We start from the raw sequence: 22,584 nt of genomic DNA on the forward strand, positions 1-22,584 counted from the left end.
AAGAAGATATAAGCAATGGAACAGTTGGTTATACATTATAGATTGTAATAAATGAAAATATTGAGTGCATTTTAATGATTAATGTATGAAAACTGTCATCACTTACTGTGCATTAATCAAAAAATGCACACTTCCCATAGTGGTTAATGTTGCAGGCCCATTGTTCAGCTTTGATAATGTGCATAATAATGCTCAGTATGACAATGAATTGGGGTAGCTGAAAATTTAGGATGGTTGCAAGTTTGGTGTAGTATTTGGATTAGCATCTTATTCTGTGCCTTGTCAGCCTCATCAGTACACAAGCTATATATTTTTTCCAAAACTAGCAAAAATATGCATGCATTTTTTTTTTTACTTTTTCTTTTTTTTAAATAAAGAATAATGACCAAGGTACCTGCTTAAACAAATACTACCAGCATTCATTAGTTAGGATGGTTACATGTAAAAGAAATGATGCCAGATAGTAACAAATCCAAGAGAAGTTTATTATGAAAATGGCACCTGCGGATGAAAAAATTAAGTTACATAAAGACAACCATGTATGTGACATGTATGAGAATCTACAAAAGTATAAAAAGAACCCTGTTGTAAATGAAGTATGTACATTTCTGATTTGCAGCATTATCAATGGTCAATGAAAAAAAATGTTTCAAAATAAGCCAGGCACTCAGGAAGTTAGGTCCGGTTAGCTTCACACAAAACAAATGTACCATAGCTGTCGCTTTGTAACGTTTTAATTATTTTTTTATATATATAGCGTAGAGTTGGTAACACTGCTAAGGTTTTTACGAACAGAATATCCCTTTCCCCATTATTCAGCTACTTGGCACCAGTCTCCTCATAAAAGTTTTCATATATTTGTACAAGAAATAGTTAAAAACACAGACACAGTCTTCACAGGTAATGAAGTGTTTTTTTTTTTTTTTTTTCATTTTGTAATTTTCAACACTATGGATTTAGACAGCAGCTGTGATTATCTGTTAGTTTAAATCACCAGAAATCATTTTGACACGACACAGAAACATTTATAAAAAAAAAAACAGCTGTCTAGCTGTTCTTTGTAGCTGATAGGTGCATTCCTTTGATTGTTCGATAGCTAGAGTAGAGCTTCCAAAAGTAATCTGTAAATTTCTCCATTGGCCTTCTTCACCTTCTAAACCTACTTAAATCCTTCAAGTAAGCTCACTATTAAAATTTACGGCATTTAGCTTCTTTTTGTTATTATCCCACCGTGGTTTGGGCCCAGCTCATGAAATCAAAGGTCCTAGAGGAACCTACTCAACACAGTGATATTCAAAGGACAGCCGAGTTACTATATTAGCATTGCACAAGTAAACAAATATATATGACAATTCTAGATTCCATTATCCCCTCCCATTTTGTTTCTTAAAAATGTTGGTTGACCTTTGAAAGAATTTTCTGTCTCACTGGTAATTGCTTTATATATTGCTCCATCAGCCAACCTGAAAGGAAACCAAAGAAAAGCACCCACTGCTTATAGGTAGAGCACAAGGGACTCTGGGAATGTTAACAACTGAGGCTATATGGCATCAATTTATTTAATATATCTGAGCATTATTCTTCAGTGCTTTGTGTTGCACTCCAGAAGAGAGAGTCATACCCAGAATTCCGTTGTGGGAAAAATGGCTCCATTAACCTTGAGCTAGTTAAGAGTCTTTTTATCTCTGAGAATGAAACAGATTTTGGGGATGGGGAAGGACTGAAGAGGAGGGAGAGGGGGAGATGGGAAAGGGAGGGAAAGAGAGGAGAGGTAGGGAGAATATACACCAGCAAAGCAACAGCAGGAATTTTAAAAGGTAAAACGGAAGATTCACAGACAGTAGAAGCAGCATAGGGTGACATTACAGAGGAAGGCCACCACACAAAACCCACTAACCCCCAAGAATCACTGGATTCACTAGGACTGCAGGAATGGGACTGTACCACTCCGGACTAGAGATAGAGCACAGATAAGACAAAGGACAAAACAACTACATTAGCTTAGTATATACTGCATATAGAAACACACATTGAAACTGCAATGGGACTGACAGCCAAGGACACGTACACATTGTACACATTACAGTTCTCACATCTGTTATTAGATGCCTTAACAAACAGCTGCCAAAAATGAAGTGGAAGAAGAATTTATACTTGACAGTCATTTGGAGTGTTTGACACCACACTGATTTCTGGCAACAAAGACAAAATAGGATTTTTTTTCTTTTTCTTTTTCTTTTTCTTTTTTTTTTTTTATTACTTAATGTGCAGTTTTCAGTTGCAGTAATCTGTCTGAAGCTTATTAACCCATTCTTTAGTTTTAAAACTTACTGGTTTCAACCCAGAAATAAGAACCAAAGGAAAAGAAATTCCATCAAATCAACTCAGTCCCCCAAAACACAACCTTCCTTTTTTTAAGCAAGAAATGAAAAAAACCAAAAACATGTTAAATATTTTCCTTCTTTTACTCCGAAGTGTTATTGAAGTTGCAAAATTAGCCTCAGTTAGACTGAGTAAGGAAAACAAAAAGCTAAACAAAAGGCAGTATGTACCTAAACTGCTCCTCAAATCAGTTTGATTGAGTTTTCCAGCAGCCCCTTTAAAAAGGGCTTTACTGACCCATTAAATTTAATGTGAGGCTATGTTTGTTAGTTGGGAGGTAAAAAATTTTAAGTCCTGCAGCAAACGTTAATGAGGGCTTTGTCTTAACTAACCAAGGAGACTGCAGCAACGGACTCCAGACCAGGACAGAACACAATTTTTTTCCCCCAAAACCCAGCCCAGGAGCTGCATTTTGTATGAAGACATTACAGATTAATAAATGATAGCACCATGGTTTTAGAAATTAAGTTAATGTTTCAGTAATTAACATTTAGTCCGACTTTTTTTTTTTTTAAACATTCTAGTCACAGGCCAGAAATTAAGTTTAAGAACCCAAATTATTTTTATGTGCAAGTAAGAAAATCTTAAAATCTTAACCGTAAAAAGAGAATTAAATTCTGCATAAAATTCTAAAATACTATTCCCCCTATTTTTTTTTTTTTAAAGGAATTAGGAACAGAAACAAAAAACCACCCCATTTCATTTGACTTAGTCAAACAGGGCACATTGTTTATGCTTGTCTCTTTCCATCTTGATCATATCAAGATCTTTATGAAGAAACCCCAATGGTTGTCACTTGAGAACTCTCTTGACCACAAGACTGAGTATTCTATGGCAGAGGCATATACACATGAAAGACATCTTAATAAAGATGCAAAGGAAAGCAAAACAACCCAACACACATCTTAGAAGAAGACAAAACGGCAGGCAACTGGTCGTCTGACCCTCTGAAGGCAAAAAATAAACATATCTTTACACGAAAGAATAAGTCAGGTGAAAGAAAGAGGGGGTGGAATGGGGACCGTCGTGGCGAGAGAAGACGCTGACCTGCTCGAATTCAAAGTGCTAGAATTAAAGGTCTAAACGAAAATGCCGACGATGCCTCCTCCGAGCGGGGCCTGGCCGGGCCCAGGACAGGCGGCGCCTCAGTCCTCCTTGCGCTCCAGAGTCTGTGCCGCATGGATGCCGTTGCTGTAGACGGGGAAGGGCAGCGTGGAGAAGAGTCCCTCGGCCGTGGTGAACACATTGCCGGCGGGCATCTGCGTCAGGCTGGCTGCGCTCACTGCGCCGCCGAACGGTCCTGACATGTTGAGCCGGTGCACATGGTGGTAGAGCATCTCCATGGGCGTCTTGGGGTCGAGGCCGAAGCCAGGGCTGTTAACGTCCACGAAGTTAACAGCGTGCGCGTTGGGCAGCAGGTTGCCCTGCATGGCCAGGGTCACCTCGGCGGGCGCGTAGCGGATGGTGCCCGTGGTGTAGACCCTCTGGGCGGCCGTGCTGGTGGCGGCCAGGGTCCCGGTCACCCTGTGCACCAGCGGGAGCACGACGTTGCCTGCCTGCAACCTCTGCAGCGCCTCTAGGTCCCCAGTGTACAGCAAGGAGTTGGACGCGCTGGGGCCACCGCCCCCCGCGCCGCCGCCCCCGCCCCCGCCCCCGTTCCCGGGGTGCTTGTCCCGTGGGGACGCCGAGAGCGGGGGTGACAGCGGGTCGGAGGCAACGGGGGCCAGGGCTGTGCTGGCCGAGGTGCCGAACTGAGTCTTGCGGGCAGCCGCGCCGTCGGCGCCGGGCGGGGTGAGAACCGAGTCGGGGATGGCCACGTGCAGTCCCCCGCTGCCACCACCCCCACCGCCGCCACCCTGCGGGGACGGGAAGTGCTCGGAGCTGGGGGGCTTGGTCATGCTGTAGGGGGACTCGTTCCTGGAGATCTCCCGGTTGGGCGGGTAGTTCCAGATGCTGCTGTCGTTGTCGAAGTTGATGGGTTCCGAGATCTCCGTCTTGATCTTGAGCACCGAGGCACTGTTGGGGGAGGACAGCAGCCGCGGGGGCTCCACCAGGCCCGCGTCCAAGCCGCCCGGGCTCGACGCACTGGACAGGCGCCGGCGGCTGGCGCTGCCGCCCTTCTGCCGTTTCCGCCGTTTCTTGCGCTTCTGGTGCTTGCTGGAGGCCTGAGCGCCCGCCTCGCCCGCGCTGTCCGAGTCCTTGGCGCTGTCGGATGTGAGTGACTCGCAGTTCTGCAGCCGCAGATCCGACTCACTCTCCACGTAGCGCTCCACCTTGATCTGCATCGGGCCCAGCGCACCGAAGCCGTCCTCGCCCGCCTTAGGGTTCTCAAAGTCCGAGTGCTCGAAGCTGTCATCGCTGTCGCGGCTGTCCGGGTTACTGGAGCTATGGCCGTCGTCGTTGCAGTTCATGTCGTTGTCACACGCGTTGCCCGACTTCTTCCGGTCGGGCTCCGGGTCTTCGCTGTTCTCGGACTGGTTCCCTTTCTCGTCGGACTTGGAGTTCTCGTTGTCCTCTGCGTGGGGCCCGGGGCCGGAGGTGGCGGGGACGGGGAGAGAAGAGAGAGAAGACACCAGGTTAGCGGGGTGACCCAGCCTGTCACCTGCAGGGGCTGGGGCTGGGGGCAGGGCAAGTGTCCAAGTGTCCGTCCTCATCACGGGCTTCTCCATCACCTTCAGAGGACTTAAAGCCTGGGCTTTCTCTCTGCTAAGGGCCGGGATTAGCTGGACGGTTACTCAAAAAGTGCCGGCCGAGGACCAGCGGCACTGGCAATCATCTGGACATCTGTTGCAAAGGCAGACTCTCTGCTACCACCCAGATAGACTGAATCAGGTTCTGCATTGGAATATGACCCCCAGGTGATTCTCAAGCACATTCAAGTTTAAGAAGTCCCACAAAGATACTCAGGAAGTCAGGTTAAATAACCTGGATTAAGGTGTGACACAGAAAAATGATGACATGCAAGGTGACTTTCTAAAGAGTCTGCATTTTCCCTTGGTGAATATTTTGTTCATTACTGAGAGCCACTCTCCTTCTTTCCATTCCATAAGTTATTCTCCCCCACAGCACTTACCACCATCTGATTCACTGTATAGCTTTATTTTTATTATTATTTATTATTATTATTTTTGGCAGGGTCTGCCTCTGTGCCTCCGGCTGGAGTGCAGCAGGATGGTCACCGCTCACTGCAGCCTTGCGCTCCCTAGCTCAAGCCATCCTCCTGCCTCAGCCTCCAGAGTGGCTAAGACCACAGGTGCCTACTACCACACATGGCTGATTTTTTTTTTTTTATTTTTAGAGACAGGGTCTTGCCATGTTGCCCAGGCTGGTCTCAAACTCCTGGACTCAAGCAATGCGCCCACCTCAGCCTCCCAAAGTGCCGGGATTACAGCCATGAGCCACCGCGCTGCCTCACTGTATATTTTAGTTTCATTGACTTGTCTCTTCCTCCCACTAGTATATAAGCTCACTGGGGCTAGGATTTTTTCTTTGTTTTGTTCACAACAACACACTATATTAAAAAGGGGCAGAGACTACCAATTCTAGGACTTTTTATGTCTTTGTCAAGAACTTTCGAATTAATGCAATTTAGGGACAGGAAGACAATGAAGATCTGCCTTGAGTGCTCTGCCCTCCTTCTGCCTCCCTGAAGCTGGGTCTGGAGGAAGGGATACATGTTCACATGTACCCCTTGTACATGTAAACAAGGAGCTGGAGCTCAGGTGTCATCATGATAGGGGGTTGTCAGGGAAACCTAGCTGCCACATTTTTGGGAGAATAGATTTTTCCAGTAACACAAGCTCTGAAGATTGAGGGATGAAGCCTGACTGGCAGCCTGGACTAGAGGCTGTGGTCATTGCCTTCCCTTTTGTAGCAGAAGAGGGAGGGTTAGAAGGGGTTTAGGATTTTCTTGCAGCTGTAAAATCCTACAAGTTTGGTGCTCCCTGGCCTTATGAGTGTCTCTGGAAGAGGGCTGGGGATGGGAGGAAAAGCACATTTCTATACCCATTTTCTGTGTCCCAAAGAACTACTCAGGAAGTCTGCTTCCCCAAAAGAAATGAAAATGCATGAGTTTGTTCTGCATAGACTCAGGAAATAAGTAACAGTCCAGCACCCCGAAAGGGGCACTGATCAATGCCATTAAGTATCCTACTTTAGAGGCTCGGTCCTAGCTTGGTGGGAATGTGAATATTTGGGGCTCAAAGTCACAGACTCTCTTGGAGCTGGCCCTAGTACCTGCCTCTAGTAGAGGTCGAGAGCTAGCTATGAGGTTAGAGCAGGGTTCCTTCTGTATGGCCAGTGGATTGACATTAAATGATTGCTGATAGCAATCAATCTCTTTCTGTATATTTAAAGAAAGAGATCTGTCAGATCTCAAAAGATCTTTCTTCTGTGTGTATATATACACACAACATATATACATACGTATATACACACACACACAAGTATTTATCCAGCACTACATATCTATATGTATTGTGTGTATATATACACATACAGTACATACAGGTATGTACTGGTGTACAATTATATGTATGCATGTGTGGAGAGAGGCAGAGACTCAGTAATAACTTGATATGACATGTGTCTCTCTGAAATGTGACCAGTTGCTTTGCCTCTGATGATGGCCCTCTGGCCATTGCCCACCCCCCGTGTGTGGTGGGCAAGCCATCACTGCAGAACATGGAGAAGAAGGAATAATACCTGTAATACCTGAGGTGTCTTTAGAGTCTGACTCAGAGTCGGATGTCTCCGAGGATTCGGAAGTTTTCTCCGGCAGATGGGGGAGCTGTGCGATGTCCATGGGTGTGTCCTTGTACTCAGGATTGCTGTGGGAGGGAGGCACTGGTCAGGAGTGCAGACACCCATTCTGCATGGTTTGATTGGACCATCTTCTCCCCCACTTCTTTGTCCCAGACTTCTGGAGTTTAGAAAGTTTCAAAGACTAGACATGAAATCATTTCTCAGCTCTTCATGGGATTTTATGGAAGCTTGGCTTGCATGTGCCGGGGTACAGGTGCACCCTGCTGCAATGATCGAATATTCAAATGCTCCATGAAAGCCATAGAGAAGCCTTTAAATAATCAGGTACCACTGAGGGCCAGGGAACCGTGCTGCTTGACAGTCCTCCCAGAGTAACACCTGGGGGAAGGGAGGATGAGAAGTACTCTCAACAATTAATTCCCATGCCTCCTGGTGTGTCCTGTCTTCTCTTGGGCTCCTAATGAGTCCATGGCCTCAGTACCTTTGTTTTGGGCCCTTGATGTAGCTTCTCAGCTGCTCAGATGGCTTCCACGCTATTGGTGGGGTGGCAGAGCCTTTGGTGCCTATCAGACAGATGCACAGGTGCACCTTGGGATGCAGGGATTATGGCTACCGAACTGTCAACACACCCATTACAATCACATTTTCATCTGCTCATGTGTTGTACACCTGTGGCTTGTTAGCTGGAAATCTGATTGCAGTGGGGAGAGTCCCAGTGTGAAAGAGGCCCTAACAGAAGGGATCTAACCTCACTTGCACAAATGTGCTTAATTTTTGTTCTATTTTTAGTTTGGAAACAAGGCTCTTTTGGAAGAGAGAGCATGTTAAGTCAGTTTGACCTGTCTTCTGGAAATGCCACTCCAAGGCCACCTGATGTATGAGGAGAGTAGGCTCCTGTAATCTGAAGGCACAAGGAAATCCTCCTGCTTCAAAATGGGAAATGCCTGTTCTATTTTTCCATGATGGCTAGCCAAGCAGAGACTTAAAATTGATGATTACTGACTCATTTGCTAATCTCTAGCGAAATTCCTATAGTAAAGAGTCACTGTTTCAGTAACTACTCCAAAACTGCGAATGTTCCTGGGAGGGGTAATTCACTAAAATGGATTATCAGGCATTTACTCCTTAGTGTGAATTAGCTTCAGCAGCAAAGCTTTCTCTAGATAATCAGATGAGACGAATGGTGGGAAGATGGACTCCTTCTCTGAATACTCTAAGAGTCTATAATTCTATTAAGTTACAAGGGAATGGGAAGAAGACTGGAGGAGCAGTAGCTTCAGAACAGGGAAGGACAAGCCTGGATTGGGGCCTGGGTGCAAGGGTTCTGGGAAGGAAGAAGTGACGTGAAAGTGTTGCTCAGCGAAGAATAATAGACAAGAATGTGGGAAAGAAAACCAAACTTCCGCAGTTGCTGTTTTGCCAGGGCCACATCATTTTCTTTCTAGATCTCTGCTCTATAGAAGTGATGCCAGTGAATGGCTGTCTTGGTTCCAGTTTCCCCTGCTAAAGCCCATGACGTTAGTCTTCTTTGGGGGCTCACAGATCACTTGCCCTACAACTTAGAGTCCTTTATTATTGACTTCAGGGAGGGTTTTAGGTCAGCTGAAACAGGTCTTCTATGCCTGAGATTGAAGCTTTTGAGGTTGAAGACTGGTCTTTGATACCAAAACTTCCTTCCTATCCACATGGGATTTGATGGAATAGAATCACCAAAACTCACGAGTTTGTACCATCTGATCCTAGGCTATATCAATGGTATTCAGAGACTGACTGCTTAGCTCTTCTTACTCCTTGCATTTGTAGGCAGAGGAGGAAGTCATGAGGTTGATGAGGCAGTAAGAAAGATCCAGATAGGAAGAAATCTCACAGAATGGGAGTAACAACCACATAGATGACTTCAATACCTATGTTTCATCAACATGGGAGCCAGACCCTGCTAGCCCTAGGGTGCCTGTTTCCAGCGTTTCATTCTTAATGGTGATGGGTCTCCTTGTCACAGTATCATTTTGCCTAGCAAAAGAATGGCAGTGCCACAAGACCTTATTCTATTTTCTGTCTGGCATATGAGTTTTCATAACCACCTGCATTCCCTATAGTAATTATTCCATAAAACTCTATGTGCAAGGATTCCTTGATATCAGAACTCATCTTGAACACATCACAAACACGGGGGAGACTTTGCACGGAAATCAGGCCTTGGAGAAAGCCACATTCAATACACATACTTTTACCTTTAGAGAGAATTAATGTAGAGCAGAAGAGGTCAAAAAAAGGAAATAGAAGGTAGATAAATGAAGACTCTTTTAAGTGGTGCACATTAAGGCCCTCTCTAGAGCAATAATCATTAGTGTCTGATTGATATGCTGTTGGTAGCAAGCACATTCATGCCTTCAAGTCATCACCAAAGTATGTGAACACACTCTGAAGGGCCAGTGTGCTGATGAGCCATGGTTGTTAGCTTCTCAGCTCCATTTGGCTGTCTCAAAGAAAAATGGGATTCAGGTACTCCCTGTCTAAATTATCAGCCAAAGGGCACCAACTTCCATTCATAAGACCTATTGGAAATTTTCCTACTCAGACCACGTGTGGGCTCTGCTTGGTGGCTTTAGGCCAGGAGAAGCCAAAGACCAGAATAATGGGGGTGGGAGGGAGCCAGGCCAAGTGCTGTGATAGTGTCACGCCAGGATTGGCGTGAACCTCCCAGAAAGCCTGCCCCCAAACTCAGATGACCCAATCTGTGGGTCTTGGTTAGTTTTCTGCTAGTTTGAATCCAAAGGCAGAATGTAGATTGGGAAGGGGAGAGAAATGGTGTCTCACACCGGAATTTAGGAAGCAGGTGAGCTAGGGCTCACTTGTAGATAGAATGTTAAGGACACATTTTAAGAGCAGTAAAGCTTGCCCAAGATCTCAAAGCAGAGGGCCAAAAAAAAAAAAAAAAAAAAAAAAAAAAAAAAAAAAAAAAAAAATTGCCTTCATTTTTACACTGCTACACTGCTATTGTTTGATTCCGGCAAAGCAACTCACTTTGTTTACCAAAACTTTAATGCCCAGGAAGTCAAACCCTATGTAATATGCTAAGGGCATCAAAGGGATGAAATATAAGAGGAATATAATGTTCCCTGCCACTTTTCTCTCATTCTGTTTTACTTAATTTTCACAAGAACTGGAGTGTGTGAGTGTGTCTGTGGTGGGGAAGAGGAGATGCTTTTTGAATGCTTCAGCTGTAGGCTGAAGTCTGTATTCTTCTGGCCTAAGGATTTGTGGGAAAACCAAAGCAACTTCTGCAGAGATGCCCAGATGCTGACAGACCGAGAATTACTGAAAATCTTGAAATCTTTCCTGCAAGTCCCTTCCAACATAGTTTGATCTTCTCACATTTATTTGAATCTTGTGGAAAGAATAGCAGAATTGCCATGAAATTCCACACCAGGTACTGTCAAAAGATAATATTCACAACATGTCAGCTATTAACCATAGGGCTGCATATTTTATAACCAGGACAGAAATAGAAAAGAAGCAGAAAATATACCTAAGAAGGTAATTCACCCAGATGATATTCTTTTCATTTGCATTCTTGGCATTAATAGCTATGGTGGCACTGGACTGTATCCAAATATATCCTCCATTCTTCTGCATCCAGCGATAGTACTTTGTCACACACTGACCCTTATTCAGCACTGGGGAAAAAAAAACAAAGGCGTTGTATTAAGACTGGGATCAAATAATTTTTTTAAATCTCTGCAAAGCCTTAAGCCTGCACCAAGCCAGGGCGACCCTCTGTATGCTTAATATAGAATGCCATTAGTAGGACAAATGAAATCAATTCAGTGGAGTGGCAGCTCTGGAGCCAGGGTTACTGGCATTTGTAGCAAGACTTTATTCCGTTTTGGGCAGCCATGGTGTGAAAAGAATAAAAGGACTACAAATCTTTTTGGCTCACAGAACACCTAATGCGGTGTGGATATTGTCAATGGGTTTGACATCAGATGGTAAGAAAGGCAAATTTGTATGTGATTTATTCATAGCTTTGAGGTAGACCTCTTTGAGATTCTGGATATTTGAATGGTTCCAAAGATGCTTTACCCCTCCTCTTTGATCATTTCTCCTCAGTGTGAGCAATCTCAACCCGCGTCCTTATATGTCTGTTCCTTTTGATCTTGTCTAACAGAATTTATAGTCCTCAGATGAACTAAATTTACGCTGGTCAGTCGGGGGAGATTCTGGTGAGACTTCGCTGAATGTTGGAACAAAATAAATTCCCCAGTGGAGTCAGAGAGCAACACTGGCCTGAGGGAGGCACAGAATTGACTTGGCTGGAGCCAAACAGAGTGACAGCTCCACACAGACTCTGAAATATGGCCCCAAATGAAGGAACAAGTAAAAACAATCAGTAATGTGAAACGGTGCCATTAAATATCCACTGGAAGAGAGCTTTAAAATGCAGATGTTAAAAATGATACTTTAACCAAAATCTCGCCAAGTTGAAATTGATTTGATTTGTATCTGGGTACTCCTGAGCTAGTAAAAGGGGAAAGCACAGTAAATCATCCCCTGAAATAAAGTGCTGTGGATGGGAATGGTTTAAAAGGGTGCCGGAAATGTGGAAAACCTGCTGTTACTACTTGGCTACGGATCGCAGCAACTCGGCGCCCCGCAAAAGCTCACCAGCTGGTTGGCCACTAGAGGGCAGTGTGCACTCATCTACGTTGCCCACTTTTGGCATGTCCTTGTCTCCGTCTGCTAAAATGAAAAACCTCTAACTGCTGTAATAAATTTGGCTAAATTAGCTGCTAAATGGTTATCTCAAGTAATATGTATTTGCATTAATCATCTTGCTCTAAACCAGAACAAGCCAGAGTCCTAAAGACGTAGTAAATTCATATTGTCCATTTAATTACGGCTAATAAGTGCTTCATATACAATAGTTTCATGAAGTACATTTAGATTTTTTTTTTTTTGAGGGAGGTGGATGGGTGTAAAGGGAAGTCACTTTGGAAAAGAGCTGTGTTTAAGGCTGTGGAAGCTCTTCTCATCTTGTCCTGAGCCACTCTTCCTGGTTCTCAAAGTGCTCAAAAATCACACATCCATTATATCCACAAACATATAAACTTTGAAGGTTTTCTTCCATTCTCCTTTTCTTCTTGCAGCACGCTAATGGGACGGTTGTAAAATCTGGTAATTATATCTTAACTCTTACTTGAAAAAACCTTACTCTGATGAGTGTTCCAAATCATAACAAGTTTCATTCTGAAACTCCTCACCAGTTTAGGGTGTTTTGAAGGCCTGGAACTGTCACCATCTCTTGGTAGCGTGGCTCCACAGGTCGCATTGTACCTCCTTTTGTAGGCAATTGTAAGTTCTGCCATTCTGCATGCATGGCTTCCCAGGCTACAAAACCGCGTGGTGAAGCTGAAAGCAGTAAAATACTAATTCTGCCATACAGCTCCTCTGTCAAACCATTGTTGCATGCAACAAGATGTGCTTTTATTCAAATCCTCTCAACCTGGTTAACTATTAATAGAGGAAGGATGGATTATATAATTCTGTCCACTGTTTTCACAGAGAAAACTTACAGTACCCCAATCAGTGGTTGGGGGTATAATTCTGTCTGCTTTGTATCTGGAATGAGGAATAATTCCAAATGGTTCTAGTATGTTGAACAAAGGCAAAGAGACTAAGAAGTCCCTTTTTAGAATCACATGAAGACTACATTAGGATGGCAGGCCAGATCAGCGCAGCCTACCTGGGAGTTCCAGACTAGAATTTGACCAAAAGCAGGCAAAATTTTAAAAAGAATGATCTCCAGTATACAAAGTATACAAGAGGGGCAAAGGGATAAAGGAGTTATAATATCAATTTAGAATCTGCAGAATCAACGTAAAGATCATCCACCTCCTTCCTGATAATACTTTCTCTTAATAAAATCCCAGTTTGGAAATGGATATCCAGCCAAACCTTTGGCCTCCCCGGTAGTCTGCACATATGTGTAGTGAAGGGGGCTGAAAGGCTCCTTTGCTAAGGGATTGTATGGTATCATCTTTTTGAATTACAGGAGGGTAACTCTGGGTCTACTTAAATGGATCTGTGTTGCCTGAGAAGATAAATCCAGCACTTATTTGTTAGGGCCCATGAATACAATAATACAGCTTTCTTTATTACCCAGGCCAAGGGTCAGCTAGCAAGAGAGGAGAGTTAAATGTGAGAGAGGCAGGACAGGTGACTTCTGATGTGAGGAGGTTATCTGTAAAAGGGGAAGGGAATTGCTCAAGGCTTCCTTGGGGAGTCAGGGAGCCACTTGCTAGCCCTTGACTTTCTGTGGTAATACCACAAAGCAGGTTCGGGAGCCCACCGTGGGCAGCTGAAGGAGACGAGTTTGACTGACCTGTGGTTTTACTGTGGGCCAGTCTGACAGACAGAATTCCTAAAGGGTAGACAATCTCGTTTGGTCTTAGGTCATGACTCTTTCCTAGGGATTAGTGTTTTCTGAATGAGACCCCCACACTCCAGTGGGAATCTAGATAACCACAGATACAGTGCAGAGTTAGGACAACATATTTACCAAAATATCACCCAAAATATCACAAAATGTCTCGTAAAGAAATCAATATTTGGGAGGCCAAGGCAGATGGATCACTTGAAGCCAGGAGTTCGAGACTAGCCTGGCCAATGTGGTGAGCTGCTACTAAAATTTAGCAGCCTGCCTCTACTAAAAATCCAAAAATTAGCCAGGTATGCTTGTGTGCACTTGTAATCCCAGCTACAAGGGAGGCTGAGGCACAAGAATCGCTTGAGCCTGGGAGGCGGAGGTTGCGGTGAGCTGAGATTGCACCACTGAACTCCAGCCTGGTGACAAAGCGAGACTCTGACTCAAAAAAAGAAAAAAGAAATCATAATGGAATTTAGCTTCCTTAAAAAATGAACAAGAAATACTTTTTGCTTGGGCCTCCAGAATATAAATTTATGACTTTGAGATGAAGCTTCTTTCCTTGAAAAAAAATATAAAATAAAATAAAGCCCCACTGGCAAATCAGTTGGATCATTCCAGCTGCGCCAGAGGCAGGATCTGACAGCTTTTCCTGAGCTCATGTGGTCCTAATCAGCTCAAGAAGAAAAGCCACCTTGGTGCCAGTTTGAAAGAGATTTTTAGTGTGTAATAAATTAGAGAACTTGAAAAACACGGAAAAAACTTTTTTGATTCTCTTTAACCCAGTGGCTGTTGTTTTTTATTTTCAAGTTTTAGGTTTAGAAAGCAGTGAGAAAGGAGAGAATATTTGAATACGTTTATTTCATAAAATTCCTTTTGTGGGGAAAAAGAAAAATAAGCACCATGTGAGTTACTTGATATGAAAGTCCTTAAAAAGATAGTTAATTGTCCCTTGAAAAGAGGTAGATACTCATCACACCAATGAGCCTAGGAGTAAAGTCATAATCATGTCTACAAACTACAAAGGGAAAGGAACAGAGGGAGAGGAACTAGAGAGAGAGAGATTCTAATTTGAATATCACATCCTTGTCATATGGTCTGGGTACCTCTAACATGTAACCTGGCATCTTTTCTTTGGTTTATTCCAAAGTTTACTTTCTGCTCTGCAAATTTTTTGGGCTGAGCAGCCTGTGTGTCTCTCGTTGAATTCACTGATCATGTCAAAGCATCTCTAGAATTATGTCTTTAAAGTTGTACTCTAGCAATTACTTTTAGTTTGAGGATCCCAAAACTTTCTTTTTTTTTTTTTTTTTTTTTTTTTTTTGGAGACGGAGTCTCTCTCTGTCACCCAGGCTGGAGTGCAGTGGCGTGACCTCGGCTCACTTGCAAGCTCCGCCTCCCAGGTTCAAGCCATTCTCCTGCCTCAGCCTCCCGAGTAGCCAGTACTACAGGCGCCCACCATCGCGCTCGGCTAATGTTTTTGTATTTTTAGTAGAGACAGGTTTCACTGTGTTAGCCAGGATGATCTCGATCTCCTGACCTTGTGATCCGCCTGCCTGGGCCTCCCAAAGTGCTGGGACTACAGGCTTGAGCCACCGTGCCCAGCCGAGGATCCCAAAACTTTTAAATGACCTCTTCTTAGATTTCACAAAGTAACCTGAACACAGAGAGAGGATAAACACACCTGCACAGGTTAGCTGAGAATCTTGAAAGGCCCCAGACATAACTGGAAACATCTCTGCTAGCACACAAGAACATGTTCCTTGCTCCTCTGAGGCCTAGGGTGTAACCAGTTGCTTTTGGCTGTTGTTGCTGAAAGGAAAGCCAGGAGGTTGTTGTTGGCACCACCCCATCCTCCAAGTTATAGGTGCTTTAGAGTTATAAGCTGTGCTCTTAAGAGGACAGAAGTGACCTCCACTTGTGAGAAGAATATTATAGAGATGAACTGGGAGAGATTTAAATCATCCTGGTTGAACTGTACCAGCCTTGCTTAGCTAACAATTAGAACACCATGAATAAGTGTCTCTTTGGCTATTGAAGTCAAAATAGTAACACCACACACCTCTAACTGTGAAGGAAGCTGCAAATACAGTTCAATCAAAAGAAAATTGTAGAGTGCTTACATTTTAGAGCATGTGACCTTTTACATCAAATATACCTTTCCCCTGCCACTTCTCCATCCCCCAAGACTGGATGCTAAGTTTCATTGAATATCTTTTTAAAATGTCACCTGGTCTCGGTTTGAGCTTAGTGGTTGGCCTGTAAGAAATGTACTGCTTAGAGAGAATGATTCCTCTCCCTGCAAATCTGATGAACTTTTTGCTGAGGCACACATCCGTGGCCCTGCACACAGTTACCAATAGAGGGATTTCAGTTTTCCTTGGGAAAACTTTGTCCACAGACACAGGCTGATGACTGAAAGGACATAAAGGAAGCCAGTGTCTGTGGCGGGAACATAATTCTGGTAGTAAATCAAAACAAATCAGTACAAGTTTGCCTTCAGAAATATGGAGGAAAAAAGAGAACGTGGTCTCTTCCTGTTGGGCTGTTCTACAAAATCAAAGCCAAAGATTCTAAATAGTGAGTTAGTTGTGTCATAAAAAGAAGGAAGCAGTCTAATTCAGTTTGAAGAGGAGATGAAGAACACATATCAAAAGCGGTCTTTTAGCAAAGTGTCTCACAAAAGGACATTTTAGTGGTTTGCATATGCATTAAAAAGCTGCAAGACATGGTGCATTCAGGTAAGTATAGAATAAATAGGAAATGGTGAGATCATCGGAGATTCCACACTTCACATTCACACAGCCGAACAAAGAGCTTCATTATCGTCATGGTGATAGGAGGACGCATCTGTGGCGCCATTCACCCCCTCCTGGAGGTACCTTCATCAGTGGCCGCAGAGAACGGAGAGCAGGTGCCTTCTGCTAGAAACTCAAAAATTATTTTTGAATTCACTAGAGTGTGTATCTGTGTGTGGAAGTGAGGGGGGTGTGCTAGAATCACACTTTCTACTTAATACCACAGTTGGGTGCTTAGCTGTAGCCACTGGTTCTCTTTCTACATTCACAAAACTGGCAGATGAAACATGAAAAAGAATACTGACTCTTTAATCTCTGCTTCTCCACCTAAGGCCCAAGGCAGGCTGACAGGGAACTTCATTCTGGAAACAGGACTTTCTTTCTTTTTCCCTTTTTTTTTTTCTTTTAATTCTGGATTACTTTTTCTTTGGCTTTTGAAAACTGGGCTATAGGGGAAAGAACTTGACATAGACTTAAAACAAGAACAAGTTTCCTTATCTAAAAAGTTACAGTCCTTGATGCTTACAGGAAGGTCATTTTCAAAACCCACAGGAGAAACACAATTATAGCCAGAAACTGCATTAAGTGCTTTATTTACTCACAAAAGAGACAGTTTTTCATTTAGAACTGCTCATAGGATCAACTGAGGCTTTGATGCTGTGCAGATTTTTCTATAGATTTTGCAATTAGTGAGCTAGATGTCTTAAATAGCTGGCATCCAGAAATTGGTTTTTAGTTTTTTTTTTTTTTTTCTTTTTGTAAATCTAGATGCTGAGCAATATTTGGTAGGATTGAAGGATATCTGACACTTATTGTGAGTTATGAGCTTAAGGACAGAAGACCTGTGGATGTTTTGTGAATGAGTATGCATCATCTATGGATTCCCCCCCTAATACGCTAATGACAGGCCCTGCTTGAATTGCTATCTGTGTGATTTACAACCTCAGGAGAGGTTTTTCCCTATACCACTGCCAATTGATAGATTTTTATTAACTGTTAATATTGAATTATGCAGAAAACTTTTCATTGATTTAGAATGCGTCCATTTGTTAAGTTTAAAAAATAAATTCCCCTTTTCTTCATGATAATGTACTGAATTGGAGAACAAGGCTTTTAAACACTGATAGTGTTCTAGGACAAGGAGAATCAAAATAATTGTTGGCACAAGGGACATCTGAGATCACAGTGTTTTACAAGCTGTTTTCAGCCCAGCCAGGGAGTTTCAGTCCCACTCATTCATTCCCTTCTCAACCTAAAATAGTTAAGGATAGAGTATTTTTTTGAGGACCTATACCTTCTATTTTGGGGGGAATTTGTTATATAAATGAGAAGCGGTGGGCACTTCAGCATGGAATTTAAAAATTTAAAGCTAGGAACTGAGGACAATGGTGGATTTATTCATTCAATCCATTTTCTTTTGAGTGCCTACTCTGTGCTAGTCTCTAGAGGATATCAGAGTGTGCAAAATGTGTCATGGGCCTGTCCTCCTACGTTAATCTCCATCAGTCTTGATGATTGCATTCCCCTAGTCAGTGATTGGTTTAGGTTTGGAATATGATGAGACACTGGGCAATGAAACTCAAGTGGGAAGTCTCTACTGTGAGAGGTTGTAGAAAAAGTTTTATTCACTCTGGAAATAGGCATTTAGCACTACTTGCCTTTGAATGAGAAAGAGAGATGCTTATCAATCATTCTCACTAATAAGTTTATAACAGTGACAACTGTATGGCATGTGGTATGTAGGTCTATGAAAGCACAAGGGGGTCGGACTTGGGCTGGGTGCATTCTTCACCTCCCTTCAACAATTAAGTGTTATCAAGTACTGAAGTAGTTTATCTAATTAGGGCATAGGCAGAAGTGAAAACAGACAAAAGGGATGATGTGGACCTTATACTCAGATTTATTTTGTCTCTGGTGGACCCTGTGCTTCTGGAGGCCATCATTTTGTTAAGTCCACTAAACATCTTTAAAAAGAAATACATAGGTAGTGAGGCACAGGTATATAAAAACTAGTGTTTCAGAAAGTCAGAAATATTTCCAGGAGCCCAGACAAATTCCATTTGTTCATCTGTTATGTAGATTTTTAGAAATCCAAGTACTTTGTTGTGAAAACATAGATTCTTCCATGTAGCAGTCACTGTTGGTCGTCTGCTCAACAGCTATTCTGCCACTTCCTTCTGGGTAACAGAAGTCTGATTTTGGGTTTTATGTTGGACGGCCGCCTCCTAAATCCCAGGAGAATAAACCTTGATTGTTTAAGCCAGATACAGTACTTCTACCCCCTTGCCAGTGAGTGGCTTAGGCTTGGGTACTCGATGACACATGGCACGATAAGACACAAGAGGCTTCTCCCTGCTCCCTGGTGGGGAAGTGCTGCTGGGAATGTTTTCTGTGCACTCCAAAACGAACACAAAACATCGACTGACCCCTTCCACACTTTGGACATTGCCCCATGAGGAACTGATGATGGGGATGCTATCTTGATCTTCTGATCATGAAGAGAAAGTTAAGTCATTTTTACTGGGATTGTCTGTTACGTGTAACCAGGTGCATTCTACTTGATATGCTGGACCAAAAGTTCTAGGAAGCCAGAGAAGATGTGGGAGTTCAAGAAGAGGTTTGAATGACCTGATCTTTAGTTAGCTGTGCATGTGTGGGAAAACTGTTGTATGTTAGACACATACATGAATTAAATCCTATGCCACTTATTTAAGTTAAAACAAGTTTTTTGATGATATGTAGGGTATCACTGAACGTTTTCAGGAAACAATTTAAAAAATAGTTTGTATAAGATTGAGAACAAGATGCCATTATAAGAAGTAATGGAATTGATTTTATTTGGGTTAACTGATTTAGGTTAAAATGGATGACTCAGAAGTGTTGATTTTTTTTTTCTTTTTTTGAGACAGAGTCTCACTCTGTCGCCCAGGGTGTAGTGCAGTGGTGTGATCTTGGCTCACTGCAAGCTCCGCCTCCCAGGTTCATGCCATTCTCCTGCCTCAGCCTCCCGAGTAGCTGGGATTACAAGCACCCGCCACCATGCCCAGCTAATTTTTGCATTTTTAATAGCAACGGGGTTTCACTGCATTGGCCAGGTTGGTCTTGAACTCCTGACCTGTGATCCACCCACCTTGGCCTCCCAAAGTGCTGGGATTATAAGCATGAGCCACCGTGCCAGGCCGGAAGTATTGCGTTTTTTTTTTTTTTTCTTCTGATCATGCCTTATAAGAGCAATGGGTTTTTTTTTTTTTTTTGGTCAAATACAAGGTTTTAAAAAAAACTATAATAGCCGGGCGCGGTGGCTCAAGCCTGTAATCCCAGCACTTTGGGAGGCCGAGACGGGCGGATCACGAGGTCAGGAGATCGAGACTATCCTGGCTAACACGGTGAAACCCCGTCTCTACTAAAAAATACGAAAAACTAGCCGGGTGAGGTGGCGGGCACCTGTAGTCCCAGCTACTCCGGAGGCTGAGGCAGGAGAATGGCGTGAACCCGGGAGGCGGAGCTTGCAGTGAGCTGAGATCCGGCCACTGCACTCCAGCCCGGGTGACAGAGCGAGACTCCGTCTCAAAATAAATAAATAAATAAATAAACTATAATAAAAGCAGCTACTAGGCAGGGTGCAGTGGCTCATGCCTGTAATCCCAGCCCTTTGGGAGGCCCAGGTGGGTGGATCACCTGAGGTCAGGAGTTTCAGACCAGCCTGACCAACATGGAGAAACTCCATCTCTACTAAAAATACAAAATTAGCTGGGCGTGGTGGCGCATGCCTGTAATCCCAGCTACTAGGGAGGCTGAGGCAGGAGAACCGCTTGCACTCAGGAGGCGGAGGTTGCGGTGAGCCGAGATCGTGCCATTGCACTCCAGCCTGGGCAACAAGAGCAAAACTCTGTCTCAAAATAATAATAATAATAAAAATAACAAAAAATAAAAAGCAGCTACTAATTGAAATAATAACAAGGAAAAGCTCGCGAATCCATGTGAGAATTATATTAGAATTTGTCAGTCAAATCAAAGTTCTGGCTCACTCTCTGGGGAGACAGAACAGATCATGTGTTTGTGTTCTATGTCTCTCCTATGCTCTTCTAAGCCTGCAATGCCTTAGACCCCTCCTCCATCTCTCTTGCCATCCTCTTTCAAAGTCCAGGGAAAATCTGCCTCCCCTGGGGCTTTTTCTCCATCCTCCCCTTAGTTGCTTTCACCTCTGGGGTTTCTGTGTTTTGTTTGCACATCTTAACAGACCTCATTTCATACTAGCTATTCAGAATTGGCTGTTTCATGCTGCCTTCTCTACTAGTATGTAAGCTCCCCGAAGGTGGAGACCATACCTTGGTTGTTTTTGAAACCTCACAGCGATGACACAGGCTTTGCATTAGTAAGTGCTCACAAATGTTAGGTAAACTTGAATAGGAAAAAAACGACTGCTCATATTCACTCATACAGTCAAGTACACAGGAAAATATTTGCCCAAGGGGGAAAAAAAAAAAGTTAAGATCTTTTGCTTACTAGGTTGGATATTACTATGTATACTCTGTTAAATTTTTCCCGTTGATATTTAAAACTTTACATCTTTGTAAAGAAGTCAGCTTCTTAATCCTATTCTTGTTTCATTTGAATACTGATGGAGCACCCTAAGAGTTATTTCACTACTCACCTTTTGCTACTGTTCTCAGAATTCATCCAATTTGAGAGGAAAAGACAACCCTTCAGATACTAAGTTTGTATTTACTGTTTACGTCATGTAAAATAGTGCCTTCTAAATACTAGTATAGTCTGTACTTTTCAAGCTTTCACATAAATATGAGTCAGCTGGGGATCTTGCTAACTGCAGATTCTGATTGGGGAAGGCCTCAAAACCTGCGTCTCTGAGTTCCCAGGGGGTGCCTATGCCGCTGCCCCACTGATGCACAGTGTAGTAAGCACAGCAGGGCTGTGCCGCTGGAGCTCAACCCTCTTGCTGGTCTCTCGTCTCTGTGCTTGCCTGTCCATGGACTTTAAAAGCCAAAATGAGCACTGTCTTCCTGCCGGTACCCTCCACCAAAAAAAAAAAAACAAACAAAAAAAAAAACCCCAAAAACAAACAAGACAAAATAATACAAATTCATTCCTGCATAAAAACCTGCCTTTATCTTGTCTCCTCGTGACAGTTTTTTCAGTTAATGGCCAGGCACCCGATGAAGGCTGACTTGGCTTCTGAAGAAAGTCAGACATGGTAGCTATTACATGCATTTCCTTTCATGGGGATTTTCATATTCATATGGCAGAAGGGGAAGCTTACTTGCTTTGGGAAAAGTCCAGCCAATGACCAGGTTGCAGCTAAATCCCTGAAGACCGACCCCTGAAGAAGGGCTGAGATCAGAACACGGAAAAAAGTCCCCCATGCTATCTGGATTTGGCCCACCCATCAAACTTTCCACCTTTTCTCTTTCCTTCACTTGCAGCTTCCGTTTCTGTGTGCAGTGGCTGCATACCCAAACCAACAATTAAATTCCCCCTTTGTTTGTGTGGCAGATGACAAATGCATGGAGGACATCTTGTGTTGCCTAGGCAGGCAGGGCACTTACTTTGATTGATGCTCGGTTGTGGAAAAAAATGAGCTGGGAAGGAATTACAATGGAGGGCCTGCAGACTGGAAGGGGATATACTAATTAGTCCTGCATTAAGCAGTCTGCTTGCATTTGGCGATGAGACGCCTTCAGGAGGGAAGTGTAGGGGTTATTGATGCAAAACAGCATGGAATGCATTATATCAGGTAGCTGTATATTAGTTTTGTTAGAAAGTATAGAAGTTTGTAATTAAGAAATAAACACTGAAGCTACTTAAAAAACCAAAAACCAAAAAACAAACAAAAAAAAAACCCTCAAGTATATTGGATAGGCCATGCTTTTTAACTGCCTGTGATCTCAAAGGCAATCTGCAGTCCTTCTGTCTTTCTGAAATAACTCTTCCAGAGTTTTCTCAGACTGGGTCAGGTGCTAGGAAGGAAAAAACTGCCACCACACCTCCAGTCTCTGGCTCGTTTTCCCTGAAATCCCACAGCTCCACAACCTTGAGCCTTGCTGGTGGAGCAGAACCTCATAAAGAGAAAGGAAGTTTTCCCCTAGGCCACTCTTTAAGGTTTTAGAAAGTTGTTGCTGATTGGACCCACAAAGAACCCTAGGGATATCTAAGACAAATTCAGCTCTTTCTCTAGACAAAGGGCTGGATTAAATGGGA

The 22,584-nt window shown here is 43.3% G+C and overlaps 1 protein-coding gene across 7 annotated transcripts in view; it reads right to left on the minus strand.

Annotated features, from left to right (window-relative positions):
- Positions 1-464: 464 nt before the first annotated feature.
- NPAS3 (neuronal PAS domain protein 3) overlaps positions 465-22,584 on the minus strand; it is an 891,171-nt gene continuing 869,051 nt past the window's right edge. For 4 of the 7 annotated variants that reach the window (XM_030931427.1, XM_030931426.1, XM_030931424.1 and 1 more), the window contains 3 exons: positions 10,676-10,823; positions 7,087-7,211; positions 465-4,897 (listed from right to left, as the gene is read on the minus strand). In XM_030931427.1, coding sequence (XP_030787287.1) covers positions 3,528-4,897; positions 7,087-7,211; positions 10,676-10,823 — 1,643 coding nt within the window. In that variant the 3' untranslated portion in view covers positions 465-3,527. The remainder of the gene's footprint in view (positions 4,898-7,086; positions 7,212-10,675; positions 10,824-22,584) is intronic. The other 3 variants (XM_030931422.1, XM_030931425.1, XM_030931428.1) reach the window with 2 other exon arrangements.

This window comes from Rhinopithecus roxellana, chromosome 5 (assembly GCF_007565055.1).
Source record: "Rhinopithecus roxellana isolate Shanxi Qingling chromosome 5, ASM756505v1, whole genome shotgun sequence".
NCBI classification, from domain to species: domain Eukaryota; kingdom Metazoa; phylum Chordata; class Mammalia; order Primates; family Cercopithecidae; genus Rhinopithecus; species Rhinopithecus roxellana.